We start from the raw sequence: 15,989 nt of genomic DNA on the forward strand, positions 1-15,989 counted from the left end.
CTTCCAGGCCTCGGAAAAGTTGGGGTTCCCATTTCTATTTCTTTCTGTGCTATTCTAAGAATTAAAACACCACAAATGCACATAGTATCCCAGCAGAGGTCTTAAGTGACCTGACCTGTGCATGTCATAACAGCCTCTGCTATTCACTAGAAAACCAGAGATTAAATTAGTCCTATTAGCTTTACATTTACAGTACATGTAACTTGGCTATTCACAAGACCTCTTAATTCATCTTCTCCTTCAAGACAGCTTTCCAAGAAGAAACAGGCTATTTTTTTGCAGGATGCAATGATTTTTCATATATTACACTACATTTGACTACAGTAAAACAAATTGTTAGGATCACTTAGCCATATTATTTTTATGACATTGTACTCTTAACCTGTCCTGCTCCTGGCTGCAAAATGTAGGTAACCAATAAAAAAATCTGAATGGCACCGCACAGCCAGTCAACCCAAGAGACACAAATAATGACCCTTTTCATTACTGCACATAGACATCTGTTAGTGAACCAATTTGACTCCCATGCACAATATATGGACTTAAAAGCCAGATGTTTAAGATGTGACATGATCCTAAGCTGCAAGCTTTGTGGGGGCAATGAGAAATCAAAGTATATTATATTCTACATGGTACCTGTTAACTACTACACTTGTAAGCTCGCCAAAGGAAAAGAAAAAAGAATGACCAAAAAAAGTATCAGGTTAGTTTGACAGGTTGCACATTGAGATGACTGGTATTAGCTCACAATACAATTCTTTGTAGACAGAAACACAAATTAACTGTTCCATTATTTTGGCAGAATTGACAGGAGGTTAACAGGTCTGTAGCTCCTTGTGTTGAGTGTAATTAAAACAAAAAAATCTCAAAGATCATTTTTGAGCAGACAAAAGCTTTTGGAAAGAGTCAATATGATACAAGTCTGAATATGTGACATCAAAATGGATTGCACACATCTGTGGACAGCAAACTGAGAAGCAGATTAGCTTACGATAAAGGGTACAGGTGACATTCATCACAATCAAGCACTCCTGTTTGTTTTTGATAAACCAATATACAATAAATTTTATTTACTTGCATATAACATTCATAAACCAATAGATACAAGCATTTTAGCACTGTGGTTCAACTAGTACTTGACAACAGACTGGACTACTGTACTTTCATATATTTAAAATGCTTGAAACACATTTTCACATTCTCAGCATTTTTCCAGAGGGTGTTTACATTAACAACGACACCAAAAAAAATAGAACACATAACAAACATTTTCTTGTAAGCCATTTGAGCGTGTCATATATTTGGTACTGTTTTTTGAATAAATCTATTAATCCATCTTCAAATTTTCTTTAAGTGCTGTTCTATTTAGATTAAGAACACATGCTGCAAGATAAAAAAAAGAAAACTATGTAACCTATGCAAAATAAACATTAAAAAGCGGACATTCAAAATTATAAAGTCAACACAGATGAAAACCTGTGGCAAATATATCACTTTGACCTGAGAATAGGTACGTCATCTCAATTCTGCAATTCATTGCACACAACAGAACCTGCAGAGAAATTAACTGGGGTTTACATGTATAAACTTAATTGGGGGAAATCAAATAATTTCTAAAAGATCTTCCTCCAATCACAGCACAATGTCACCAGGCCCTATGGAATGCAGGTGCCCAATCTATACAGTTGATAAGACTTGGATTACATTGATGGCTTGTCTTAAATCCATAGTTCACTGACAAAAAGATACCTATTTGCTCCTGTGTACAATTGTTAAGCATTTTGTGAAACAGAACAAAACCTCAAATTCCCTTTGGGAGAGTTTTTTTTGTTGTTGTTGTTTGTTTGTTTGTTTGTTTTAAGCCAGTGATTTAGAAGTGATGTTTCTTTCTGTCTGAGGAACCTGGAGACTCCTCTCACCCACATGGCGAAGAGGATTTTCTCCCTATTTCCTGTCAAGCTATTCAGGAGCAGCATGAGGTCTGATAAGATGAAAGAGCACCTCAAGACTTTTGCTGGACAGCTCATGTTCTGACATGTTTGTTATCCTTTAACACTGCTTCTGCAGTAAACATGTGGCAAGATATTTCTGAATGCATAGTAAAATGTACCAGTATCCATTGAAGTTCAGTGAGAACAGAACACCTGATCTTCAGCACCAACACAGAGCCCTTAAAAGTAGGACTTCACCTATTGGATTATGTTAGACAGTCACTGTCGTTAACAATTAGCCATTGCAATGGGAATCTCCCAAATTTTATCTGAGCTTAACCACTTAATGCTGATTGCTGCATAATGGAATTCACCTCTGACAAATACATTTGGGCTCAGTAAGGTTAATGGTTTCATTTTATGAAACCATTGTTTTTTAGCAAGATGCACAAAAGGCATGTGACTGCTTAAGAAGGTTCATGGTTTAACCTAGGTGTCCATGTTTCAGACAAAAACGACTTAATAAGATTCCACTTCTTTGCATAGGCTTACATTTATGTGTGCAGGGTTTCTGTTCAGAGTAGCAAAGTCAATGGAAAGGCCCAAGTTTGTAGCATTCAATTGCTCTTCTTAAAAAAGCAGCAGTTCAACCTGCTGCACAAAGAAATGACAGTAAGGCTTCTCCTGTATCAGTTAAGCACTGATCATCTCTAGGATCTGGAGAATCAGCTAAACACTTCACAGAGCATGTGCAGATCTTTGCAGGGTGAAAGGCTGAAAAAAAAAATTCCTGAATGCAGTAAGGGATTGGACAGAATCCAGTTTCTTTTGCTCCAAGAGCTCCTTTCACTGAATTAAGAGGTAAGCACTGCAGATAGGTGCTCACATCTTTGCTAAAAGAGCCAGGTATTTGTGACCTCCTTTAGCTGTGCAATCTACAATAACAAGGATAAAATTCAGTGTCAAGTGCACCGCAGTGGACCCTGTCAGACTTTCAACCTGTTCAATTAACTATATCAAATCACAAAATAATTTGCACTGGAACAGTGGGAGACACTTTTCTTCACTGAAGGCTATTCCCTTGGAAAATCTTGACTTTCAGAGGCCAGCTGTTTCAGCATGTGAGCTGTTCAGGAAAAAAAAAAAAAAAAAAAAAAAGCTTTGGGTTTTATTTTTATTATAATATGTGGGAGGCAGGGAAGAAAGGAGCGCTTTTCCCTCTAGTCTCTTTGTTCTCTGTAAAAGGCTCAGCTAGTTGGGCTGAAATTTCCACAAACTGAACCATTTTCAAAGAGGGACATGAAAAAATTGCAAACTGACAAGCAATGGTCTACAAATTGGAAGAGACTTAGAAAGTAGGAGTAGATATTGGCTTGGCTTACACAATCCTGAGCGGAGCTGTCACAGACCAAAGATTGCACAAATGCTGATATTCTGTAGGGATAAAGCCTGCTGCAGTAACCTATAGCAGCTACGATAATTTGCTTCAGACTGGAAAGCAGGTTCCCAATACAGGATTATAAAGGGATAGTATTACTGAAAACACAGTTCACCGGAAGCCCAACTCAGAGCCTTAAAATCAGTTAGTTAGCTTGTGTGTAAGCTCCCCCCTGAGGAACTAAAAATTATTGCACCGTACATCAGGTATTCCTGAGGTCCTTGAACTCAACTATAGAAGGAATATTTCTATCACATTTAGCAGTGAGACAAGAAGAATGAGGTCTCTCCAGTTCATTTTAGAACTTTTGTTCAAGTTTTGCAAAATAAAGAGGTAAAAATAAAACTGTCTTCCCAAGTGTACTTCCACTTTTTCCTAAGCATCAATCGAATTACACTTGGAAAGTACTGAAAGCTAGGAACAGCTATTACCTCTCATTCACTAACATCAGGGGAATTCAGGGAGCAGAACATTTGCACAGCATATGTTTGATTTGGGGGAGAATTCCACGACAACCCTGACAAACTGTCCATAGGAAAGAAAGAAGGAAATAGTTGAGAACACGAGGCCATGAAAGACATGAAATCCATGTGTCAGAAATATAGAACAAGAAATGATTTGTTTAACGAAGTATACTCAGATAACATCACAGACACAGCACAGAAGATGGAATCACAGCATAAATGGTTGAGGGCTTCTGCTTAGGGAGCAGTCGGCAGATTAGGCAATGGTTAAAATCTGAGGTGAAAGAAGGGACACAAGAAATTACAGACAGATAGGATGAGTGAGATTAAATATATCCTTCCTTTTTGCGTCACAAAACAAGTCCAGCCCTTGGAGCTGTCTTCCTCCAGGTCTGGCATTTCAGGACTGCTCTAAGGGTTTCCTTCTATGTTTTATCATTAAGTTAGCCATGTTATTAGATTGGGGAATATTGCCAAATAATAAGATTACATTAAGGCTATAATCTTATACCATGAATAGCACTGGCAAATAACGAGCTAAAATAAAAAGAATCAGCTGTAGCTGCTCACTGATATCACAAACACCCACCCACTAAGTAGCAAATTAATTCACTGCTTCTTTAAAGTGGAGTATTTTAATGCCCTCTAACAACTCCTCCACTTAATCACTGAAGCAGTTTCCCCATCCAAGTTTCCTTACTCTACAACTCTGCCATAAAACTGACTTCACTGCAGAACAAGAAAATAAATATCTCTTCATAGACAATAACACAAGTAATCTGGAAGGAGATCTTCTGACACCTCCCTTTTTTTCCTGATTCCAAAGAGAAAGGGAACTGAAACCTCAAAAATGCTATCGTACACAAACAAGCAGTTTTGCCTAGCAAAATGCAAGTTCCTAACTCAACAGACACTACAGCAAAAGTTTTAAGAAAGTGACAGAGAAATACAGCTTAATGAAACTTCACTTGGAGCACTACACTTCGAATTGCTGCTATTCATAGGAGAGCCTATAAATGACCACTTCTAAACTAAGGACTCCATTTTTTTGTTTTGTTTTGTTTTAATAAAAATGCTCCAATCTCTTAAGCACTATATTGAAGTAGTTCCATCATTATTAACAACAAAGACAAAAGGAAATGAAGTGTCGTCAAGAGAGTTAACAGTGCTACTTCCTATGCCATCAACCTATGCCTCCCAGATTTCCCAATAACCACCTTGCTGCTTAGCTTCTAGATAACATGATCACACAGCCTACTAATCAAGAACCATGGTAAAGTAATAGTGTTAATCACTAACAATTAGAAACTGTTCCAAAGACCAGTAAAAAAAAAAAAAAAAAAAAAAAAAAAAAAAAAAAAACTGACAATAAACTTAAGAGGGTGATACTTCAATATTTGGCAACGTATTGTAACTATTAATATAGTAGTGAATACTTTACCTAAAGCATGTAAAGAAAAAACAGCTGATAAAAAAATTTGCTTCAAAGTTTGCAAAAAAAAAGAAAACCCACTTGAAGCAAGACAGAAGTAAATGGACAGAGAAAACAAAGTGAACATAAAATGTTTCATTTCTTTAGGTTACATTTAGTCCACTAAATTAATCTGTCTGGAGGTATCTCTCTCCCCTCCATTGATTATTTCAGCAATTTATTCTCTTCTTGGTCTTCTGAATCACAAGTTGAACATCTGAGACACCCAAGATACAATGAGGTAAACGTCCCACAGCTAAGTGAGTAACTTCTAAGCATTTGGGCTCTGTCACTAGATCACAGTCAGTATTCAGTTCTTCTTGCAGACACACTGTGCAGCCTTATCAGCAAGCTAGGAAATACCACAAAGCTTTACAATATGGTTTGAAAATTTCCGAAATAGGCTTTGCTAAGACATTTGATATGGCTTTCCATATCTTACTCTAATTCCCATTTTCAGCTCCCCTCTGAGTAAGGAAACATTTTGAAACTGACTGCTAAGGGGAGACGTTCTGGGGTCAAGTTTTGCATGATACCAATGAGGATCTGTATTTCCTTAAAGAAGCAGGTTTACAAAGAACCTGTACTAAAGTCAGATTTTTCAAGGAGAAGAGTAAAAGATGGTATGATCTCTAGTTGGTATGCTAACATAAAATTAGATTAAAAATGTTAAAAAAAAAAAAAAAAGATTGTGTTATAGGGAAGGAATAATCATATTATTTCTGTATTAATTAGAAAGCATTAATTCCCCAGCATCTGACAGGACTTGAGGAATAAGTACTCAGGCAAAAGTCCAAGTAAACACTGCTTCAAATGAAGAGCAATATACCTCTTGCTCCTGTCACCCAAGCATATATGCACTAAAGGTACAGAAGAACTTATCTAAAGCTCAAGTGACAGAGAACTGCAAATCTAAGCTAAATGGCAAAAAATATACCTTTCAGATCAAAGACAAATTGGATTCTGTTATATATCACGTAGAAGTAAAAGCTACAGCAAATCTGGCCACCATGTCTTTTATTGAATTCATACACAGTGATAGGGTAAAGAAGAGGCAGGCAGGCAGCTGGGGAGCAATGCCCTTCTGAGGGCAGAGGAATCCTTTATGGAAACCAAGATCTTTCCAGGAGGTATTCCCAAGTGGAGAGAGCATGATGGAAATCTGGAACTGACCTTATCAAAGCAAGACAACCTTATCCAAGAAATATCAAGACAGGAAACAATGTTAAACATTCATCAACTACTTGCACAGCAGTTCTCACATCAGATAATGAAGGACGAGTATGGAAACTGTTCATTACAAATTTAGTAGATACAGAAGCAGCAACTCTTAATATGTCATTGGCAAGCAAGGCCAAAAAAAAAAAAAGTCTCAATCGTCCTTCAGCAATTTCCCTTTCACATTCAACTGAGTAGATGATGATACCATTTCCTCCACACAGTTTTATTTAACAAATAATGGGACTGGACCCTCCCCACTGGCTTGTACACAGAAATGAAGTTAGGCCTAGCCCATGACTAATTCACTAAATTTCAGCTAATGCACACAGGGCCTACTTCCCCTTATTCACAAGCTGCAGGTCTCTTTAACAAGAAACATTTTGTTACAGCAGCTAGTTAGAAAATATTCTACTGTCCCAGCTTAAAAAAAAAAAAGAAAAAAAAATAAAATAAAAAATAAAAGCCTTTCTACCAGAACAGTCCATAGATTTTTTCCACACAGAAAAGTCAACTTGTCAGAAAAAATTAAATACGTTAGTATGGGAGCACTACTTTGACACTTCATGGAAGTTGTAACTTAGGTACCTCGTTGTTCCATTTTCAACTACAGAACAGCTTTCCTGGTCATACTAGACCTCTCATGAGTCATTACAGTTTTGCCACCTGCTGCGGGAGTTGCACTGTATATTGCATGAGCTATAATCTAACTGAAAAGCTGGACACAAGAGCCACTGCTGAGACAGGACAGAAGACCATTTCCATGCAAAATTTTCTTTATCAATAAGAGCTTCAGTAATGAAAAAACATATTCACATTTTCCAAGTATTTGGCTCATCCAATTTCTTTCAATTTTACACTATATCAGCACAAGGTTAAGTTAGTATTTTTCTGATATTTTTGTATGCAAAAAGAACAGTTACAGTTTTGCTATGTATTATGCAAACAGGAGCCTTATCCCGAAGGATGAATACTTCCATATTAAAAGTCTGAGAGCAGACAAGTATGACACAGGATCCCTCGCATTTTCCAACACAAGCATCACGTGCCCACGAAGACTGTTGCAAATAAGACTGATCTTATCCAGGTAGCAGAATATAACCTCTCTCCAGTGTGAAGCGGTGATTTTATTTATTTATTTATTTAAATCACGGACGGATGTAGTCTAGATTGCTTTGACAGCCTACCAACCAACAATGCTGTTCAGACCTCACAGAAAAAGTGGGGAACAGAGGTACAACGAAGGAACGTGGCCAGGGTTGGCTTCACCTTCGCACCACTGCATAGCGAAGGGCTTCCCAGAGACGGCTCGAAATCGAAGTGTCTTCTACAAAACCACTATCAGATGAATGCTGCGTGGGAAGAGAGATCTATTGTGCTTAGGAGCACTGCCACATGCAAAACAAGCAAGACAACTAATGCTTTATCTGAAATACTTTCCATTTGGACACAATGAAGATTCTTCTTGTTTCTATTAAAAAACATTCTTTTTCTTCTTTGTAAATAAATTGAGATGCTTTCTGAGATAAATGAGAACACTAAGGAATGCTCAAAACCTGCCAAAGTTTTGGGACAAAACAGAGAAGACTGTGGCAAACGTAACTCTGATAATATCCATACATCCACATAACACTGAAAAGAAAGAGAATTCAATATGCTGCATAGGGATACACGAGTAACCTGAAACAAAGCCAGGAATTCTCCAAATTCCAGTGTACTATCTTAAACCACAAGACTATCTTTTCACCAAAATGTTATATAACCTGGGTTATTTAAGCTGATATGATAAACCCCCAATATTCTGCAAGTATATTATTCAAGGGAACAAATTAAAGCAAAAGCAGGACTTGAATGGGTATTTCATAAAAATGTAAGGCAATACAGCTGATACAATGCAAGCATCTTCGGAGGCTATTGAATTAGCAAGATTTTAAGTCTACTTGCAGCAGATTTTCATATATTTCATTTTCTGAAATGCTGTTTAGTATTTAATGAATATTCGTAAGTTCTGTTCCCTTCTAAAACTATAAAAAGATTATTCTGAGTCCTGTTCCTTTTCTCCTTAAAAGTTTAATTTAAAAAGGCTTGAGTCCTTTCAAGTACCTCCTATCAAATTCCTTCACTTGGACCAAGGTATCTCTTGGGTATTACTTTGACAGAATGAGGTTTATTTAATAATAAAAGCATTAAAGCCTTATGCTCTGAAGACCTGCATTAACACACTGGGAAACATGATCTAAAAATAAGAGGTGAAACAAGGTTCCTTTTCCTTGCTTCCTTTCAAAAAATCACACACCAATAAGCACTTAGGTAGGCATCTTTATTATTTTTTTCAATGGATCACCTTCCTCCAAATGGTCATTCTATGTCCAGTCTTGCTCCTACTAAGCTGAAAACAAAAATCTTAAATTATTTCTGTGGTGGAGGATAAGACTATTAAAGAACAACTCATCTCTCAAAAATAATTCCCCTGACATTGAAAAGTAGTGCTATCCAGCAAATTCAAATCCACAACCAAACACTGAAAGCACATGTCAGTTCCTCTGTCCTATTCCTTGGACTATACTGGTGTAAAGTGGATGTAAAAAGCTGGCCAACTGCAGCAACATTCTATACCCCCCACACTAATGTAAATGCCACCAGTAGTTATAAATCCTCTGGTGACAAGTCCTAATGCTACACTGCTTTCTTGGTTCCACAATCACCTTTGTCCCTACCCCTTTTTATGGTTGTATTTTTTCTCCACTGGTAGTTGTCACTGTCAGTCCTTCAAATTGTTTTGGTTGTCTTTGGGATAAACACCATGGAAATGGTCTCCTAGCTGTTGCTAAGTCAACCTAACCAGATGCTCCTCTCACTGAACTCTAGAGGAGTCTATTAAAAAAAATAAAAAAATAATAAAAAAATAAAAATAATAATAATAAAAAATCACACTCAGCTTCTTACTAGAAGATAACTAGCTCCTGCTTAAAACCAGGTCCATCAGACTAGAGCAGGCTGCTCAGGACTTTGTCTAGCTGCTGTTTGAAACTCTCCCAGGATGCAGACTGCACAACCTCCCTAGGCAACCTGCTCCACTGCCTGATTGTCCTCATGGTTCCTCTGAATTGGCAGCCCTGCCCCTAAGTGTATCGATTGCTCCTCAGAATTTGGTGTCACCTGCACACTTGATGAGAGTGCACTCTGTCCTGTCACCTCTTCAAGGCCATTGATAATATGAAGCTCTTTCTTCTTTGTTGTTGTGTGTATCAACAGAGTAAGCATCTTTTTCTTATGCATCTACAGCTGGTTATTTGTCTGGGGTGGTATAAAAGAAAAAGCTCTATACAAAAAAAAAAAAATACACTTTGTTTTGTATTTTTGCCCCTAACACAGCTAACTATAATCAGCTGTTAATAATCTCAAATACTTAAGGTGCCAGACTTCTCAACACGTATGTCCAACAGCTGCTAGCTATGTTTTTGCCCAAGAGTATTTTCCTGGCTTATGACCATGCCTTAGATTTTTATCTCCAAGCAAGGTCTAAATACCATTTTTTAAATCATTTTCCATCGTTTCCATCTTCGTTTCCATCATATTTTTCCATATTAAAGAAGGTTGTAAAAGTCATTAGAATTCCAAAGAATTTTCAACAATAACATCACTTTTCCATAGCCATATTAAAGGTACATAGTGCACATATTAATGTGTACACAAATAGTTACACTGCCTCAGTTTAATCTACATATTAGCTAGAACAGTTGTCTTGCTCTTTTCATGTTTTGCATTTTTGGGTCACGATCCACTATTCTATCACTTTGTTAGATTTCAAATAATTGCGATCACAGGGACCAACAGCACTGTAAATATCATCTGAGTTATTGATTTCATTCATAGTACACTAATATACTCACAGTATACTTCTTAAAATCTTTACAAATATTGATCATATTTCTTTTTTTCTTTGGCAGTTACTGTACTGAAGTCATTTTCTTTACTGCATACTTACTTTCTAACACTTATACTAACACTCTCCTTGTATCTCTTCTGTGTAAAGTATCAAAGATTGATCTTGATTCACCTTTCTCATAAAGGTCTATAAAGTTCCAATTTTTTGCATATCTACAAAGACGCTATAGGACTTCCATGTATGTTTATATCAAAAGGAAAACAACCTTTTCTTCCCTTCAAATTCTTCTCACAATGCTTTAATTCCAGAAAGAGACAACATGTAACATAGTAGTAGAAAAAGTGAAAAAGATCTTAATTTCAAGTTCTTTCTGGTAGCTTGAGGCAGTCAGCTCTACACACATGGGTAGAGGCACAGACCACATTCTTATGGATTACATTTAAGATACTGAGAAACAGATGACAAAACAGAGGAAACAAGCACCATGGTTAAGCACCAAAACTTCTCTCTTGCATAAGCATATATCTATGTATAAGGCTATGTAATCAATGAAGATCAGTAGTTTCAGTTTGCCATGTTGGCAATCACTCATATAGTACGAGAAAGTAAAGAGTAGCAGTGGGAGTCAATGAAAAATACAAAACACTCCAAGTACACGTATACAAACAGATACTGATTAAAACACATATTAGTTAACACATTATTGTTGAGAATGTATGCAAAACTGAAATCTCTGCTTGATATTAAATGACTGAATGTCAGTTCCCAATGTTTGATACCATCACTTCAGAGAACAAATTAATATTATACATCAAATTTTTTACAGATAAATTAATAGCATTTTTACCTATATCCCAGGCATTAACTCCCAAATTACATTTGTGTTTCTATTAACCCAGTTACTTAACAAAATTATGTCATTTCAAAGTGGCCAGCTAAAATACTAATACAGCAAACTGAAAAAGAGTTAACAAGTCAACTAGATCAACAAAATCAGTATTAGCTTCTGAACAAAACTGGAAGATACAATACAATGTTTTTTTTAATGTATTATTTTAAGACAAGAAACCAAGTGTTGAGGGTTTGCAGGTGTTGGTGGTATTTTAAGGACAAGCTGTGGTAGAAAGATGAAATATTTTTTAGACTAGAGAAGAAAAGCACGTATAAGTGAGATGACCCCCTCCCACCCAACATAGATAAGGCTGCAGGAAAGAAGATGGCCTTTACTCCAGCTACACTTGAGACAGAAATCAGCTTCATTGGTAGGAAATAACAGTTTAGACTGACATTAGGAAAATATTAACTTTAAAGATCATAAGGTACTGGAATACAGAGATGTAAAGATCTTCATTGCAAATTTTCAAGAACAAGTTAGACAAATATCTGTAAGAAATGAGTTTGATATGTTGATCCTGTTTCACTCTTAGGGAGGAGCTCAGCTGGGCTGCCTTGGCATCCTACATGTCAAGGATTTTAAGTTGAATTTAAAAACAAAAAACAAAAGAAAAACTCAAAAGAGAATATGATCTCTTTAAAGTGAAACACCTCAAAAAAAAAGTGGAAACCCACCCCTCCCTCTACATTTTTCCTCATAAGACTTTTCTTAATGTTTTGGCTTTTGTTTTGATTTGGGATGAACATTTCAAAAGCAAATTCCAAGTTTTTAACAGTGCAAGCTGCAAACACAAGAGTAGGTAGTCTCAGGTCCAACTCCTTTCCACATGCATACTCTGTCTTCTTCTTTTCTCATTATATTAACCTTGAACAATCTGTTCTTATTTATTTTTTTTTTAAAGAGAGATGTAAATATTCACCTACTCACTACAGTCAGTGCAAGATGGTATATTCCCACTACTCCAAACAATTCTTGAGTCATACAACTAACAAAAAGCCTTTAGTGTACAGTTAAAATCTAAACAACAATGTAAAATATGATTTGCCCCATTTTAAGTAAAATATTTCTGATATTGCATACTTTACCCGTTATGTCATGCTGTTTGAATGACTCACTGTAGATTTGATACTGATTTGGGCAATGTTTCTTCAACCACTTGCAGACATCCTGCTGGCTCCACAGAGCTACTGGCTTGGTCAGCTTCACAGTACCAGACTAGAAACACAGAATGAAAAATGATATTTAGTCCACACACATTTCAGAAATTTGGCTTGGTCAAATGCATGTAAGATATTAAAATAATAAATGCTATACGTTGCTCAGAAGTATTTTACTTCATGGACTGCCAAGATGTTAAAAGTCCTGGTCTTATTTTAAAAAAGGGGGGGGAGGGAAGGAAAAAAAAAACACAGCAGAGTATTTTTTTAAGTTTTTGTTACAGTCTTGTATTTTAAGTCATTTCAGAACTACTAAGTATAACTACTGGTTCAGAATCTATTTGTTACCTACTCATAAACTTCCTAGATAAATATATAAAAAAATGTGATTTTGCTCAAAATAACAGTGGTACATTTGGCATAGGGAAGCTCTGGATTTTGCATTTTATAGTTTGTAACAAACACAGTGAGTTTACAGGTGAAAAACAGACTTTTAAAAATGTAAGCCTATTTCTTCTCTTCATCACACTTGTGCAGTTTCCATTGCTGCAGAAGGAACAGATTACATACAGCAGAGAGATAAAAACAGAGAACTGAATAGTCCTAATGGAAAGAACCCAGCCTGAACTTCAGTGCTGGCTTGGAGAACAATCTCTTGATCTGTTAATTGTATGACAGACAATAGCTGCAGCCCTATGAAAAGTCAGAAGCTAGTGAAATCTGGCACCACTGAACAACTGATCCCCACACAGGGCCCATTTCAGGTAATCACATTTCAAACCAAAATCACATTATAATGTAAATCAGAACTTTCTTAAAATACAGCTATTCTCACATGATAGCCAGACTAGCTGTAAAACAAACTGGAGGGTTGACTAGTTTACTATTACATGTTTAGAAAAATTAGAGATACACATGACTACAATCAGTACTACCAATCAGGAATGGTATGGAATAACTGCCCCCCTAATGACTGTTTCTATATTGCAATCATTATTGTGAGCCAAACCCTGGTGCTCTCTCTCACAACTACATACACAGTTAAATATAGTTACATACTCCTCCTCACCCATCTCCAACACCCAAAACCAAAGGACCCTCAGGCAACTTGAGCTCTTCCATCTATGCAAATGTGGGAAATTAATCATACAAAGACAGGTCATCAACACCAAGTAAATCATTGTTAAGCTCTGAGCTAAGACCAGTAACTAGACCAAAGAGATTAGCCTAAAGCAAGTGTTCTTGCAGGCAAACTCAACCTCAGCGTAGAAGTGTCAGACTTTTGACTGCACCTAAAGGGCAACAGTTGCAGCCTTTGACAAGGCTGAAGCCTCCAAACTCACAAGTCAGACCTATCTCTGTGTCTCAGTTTTGATATAACCACAGAAGGATCAAGAGTATCATTATTACATCAAGCATGTTCCTCAACTACAATCAAAAAAGATTTTGCTACAAAATTCTACTTCTAACAAGCTTAAAGACTGGTTCTGTCAAGAAATAGCAGACTACACACCAATGAAGGTAGAGTTAGTGATACCTATTCACACTGAGCATTTCAGTTGACATGGTTCCAAGTTATAGTGATATTTATAAGTACTTCAGGTTTAAAGCCTCCTTTTTATCCTTTAACTCTCCTACATTCACTGTTATACAAAGTGGAAATAACTCCTGCTTACCACTTCAAGTGTCACCTCCTTACAAGAAGTAAAAAGACTTCAATCCATTCTCCCATTAAAATTTAGTTTTTATAATACACTAGCTGAATAAATAGATTAACAGTTTAAAAATATAAACCACACAGATTAAGTCAATCGTATTATTGTATGTATAAAGCTGTATTTCATTTAATCAAACAATTCACTTCCACATAAAAGATTTTTTTTTAAAAATATAAAAATGTTGAGTTCTACAAGAACAGAACTACAGGGATATAGTTCACAGAACGGCTGAAGTTGGAAGGGACCTCCAGAGATTATCCACTCCAACCCCCATGCTCACACAGGATCACCTAGAGTTGCCCATGACTGTGTCCAGACAACTTCTGAGTATCTGCAAGGATGCTGCCTCCACAGCCTTTCCAGGCCGTGAGTCCCAGTACATCCCAATAAACAAACAAAAACCCAAGAAAATATATTCAAAGTGATTCCATCTTTTTTGCAACAGTCTCTGTCCAGCAGACTAAATAACTTTACATAAATGTGCAGTTATTACTAACAATAAGTATTTAACATTGGACATTGTTGATATATAGGAGTGAGAATACCATTGTATCCATTTACTTCATGATTTTTTAAAAGAACTGGGTCTCCAGAATAAAATCAGTTTCAAAGTATCTGTTCCCATGTTGTAAATGCAAAATACCTATCCTCCAGTTCCTTGGGTGCTGTGGTACATGGTTAAGAGTTGTTTTTCTGTAAAGATTGGAGGTGAAGAACGTCATCTCAACCGTTTTTCTCCATGGCAGATTCCCTTGATATTGCCAGACAGGGTTTATTACCACATTTATGCAGATTACTTTGTCAGACAGACCTTTTCAAAGTTGCTTTGAAATTTTTCATTACTAGAAACCCAAAGGACAGAAGCAATTTTAAGCTAGTGTTTTGCACGTCTTATTTTGTCCATAAAGGACATCATGCAAGGAATACTAACTTACATCCAGGGAACATGTAAGAACTAAAATTCTGACTGGCAAATATGTTGTGAATTTCTTGTGTCATCTTTCCCTCTCTCTTTTTCACCACCTGGGTAAAAGTTAAATAAATGGCACAAAAAATGTAGTTGAATATATAGTAAAACACACACCCCTTAGCTTAACCCTTTTTTTTTTGTTTCAAATAAAAACACTCACTAGAAACATGGATTCTGTTCTGAAGAAGCAAGCATACACCATTGAAATATGTAGCTCTCAAAATAACGGGCAAAACCACATATCCCCTCAAATAATTGTTTCTAGTCTTACACTGGCACCTACCAACCTACAGCAGGCAAAAGTGTGATCGACAGACTTGTAGCCACAGAAACAGCAAATTTGAGGGCTGTTTACCCTGTGCTGTAACAGGGACGGTGCTTGCTTTACCGCTAGCCCTTCCAGGAAAGAGACCAGTCTTCTGTATAGACAGGACGCAGCAGAGATCTGGAGAAGGGACAGCTTCTGCGTGCACAGAAACGTCCCATCAGCGTACCTTGCTCAGCTATGAAGACACAAGGCTCCTCTTTGAACGGCTCCACTCTGTTTGTTACTGCTACTCAAGTCAAACAAGAAAGAGAATGAATTTCAAGGAAGGGTCCAATATCAAAAAAAAAAAAAAAAAAAAAAAAAAAAAAAATCAGTTAACCGATTTTTATTACAGGCGTATAAAAATGCATTTCCTTTACAAATACATCAAAGGGGGGGAAAAAAGTAAAAATAGCTGTGTAATAGTAGCAGTGTCTCTGATTCCACAGAAACCCCCAATAACTGGGGATTAGAAGACTAACATATGAACATATGAATCTCTAAGAATTTCTGCTGAAATTTAAAGATATT

The 15,989-nt window shown here is 36.6% G+C and overlaps 1 protein-coding gene across 2 annotated transcripts in view; it reads right to left on the reverse strand.

Moving 5' to 3' along the window:
• Positions 1–15,989, reverse strand: part of SAMD12 (sterile alpha motif domain containing 12) — a 169,264-nt gene that overhangs the window by 109,913 nt on the left and 43,362 nt on the right. The window contains exon 3 of one of the 2 annotated variants that reach the window (XM_062570568.1): positions 12,422–12,521. In XM_062570568.1, coding sequence (XP_062426552.1) covers positions 12,422–12,521 — 100 coding nt within the window. Of the gene's footprint in view, positions 1–12,391; positions 12,522–15,989 lie in introns of both variants that reach the window. The other variant, XM_062570567.1, reaches the window with a different exon arrangement.

Source organism: Rhea pennata, chromosome 2 (assembly GCF_028389875.1).
Source record: "Rhea pennata isolate bPtePen1 chromosome 2, bPtePen1.pri, whole genome shotgun sequence".
NCBI lineage: Eukaryota > Metazoa > Chordata > Aves > Rheiformes > Rheidae > Rhea > Rhea pennata.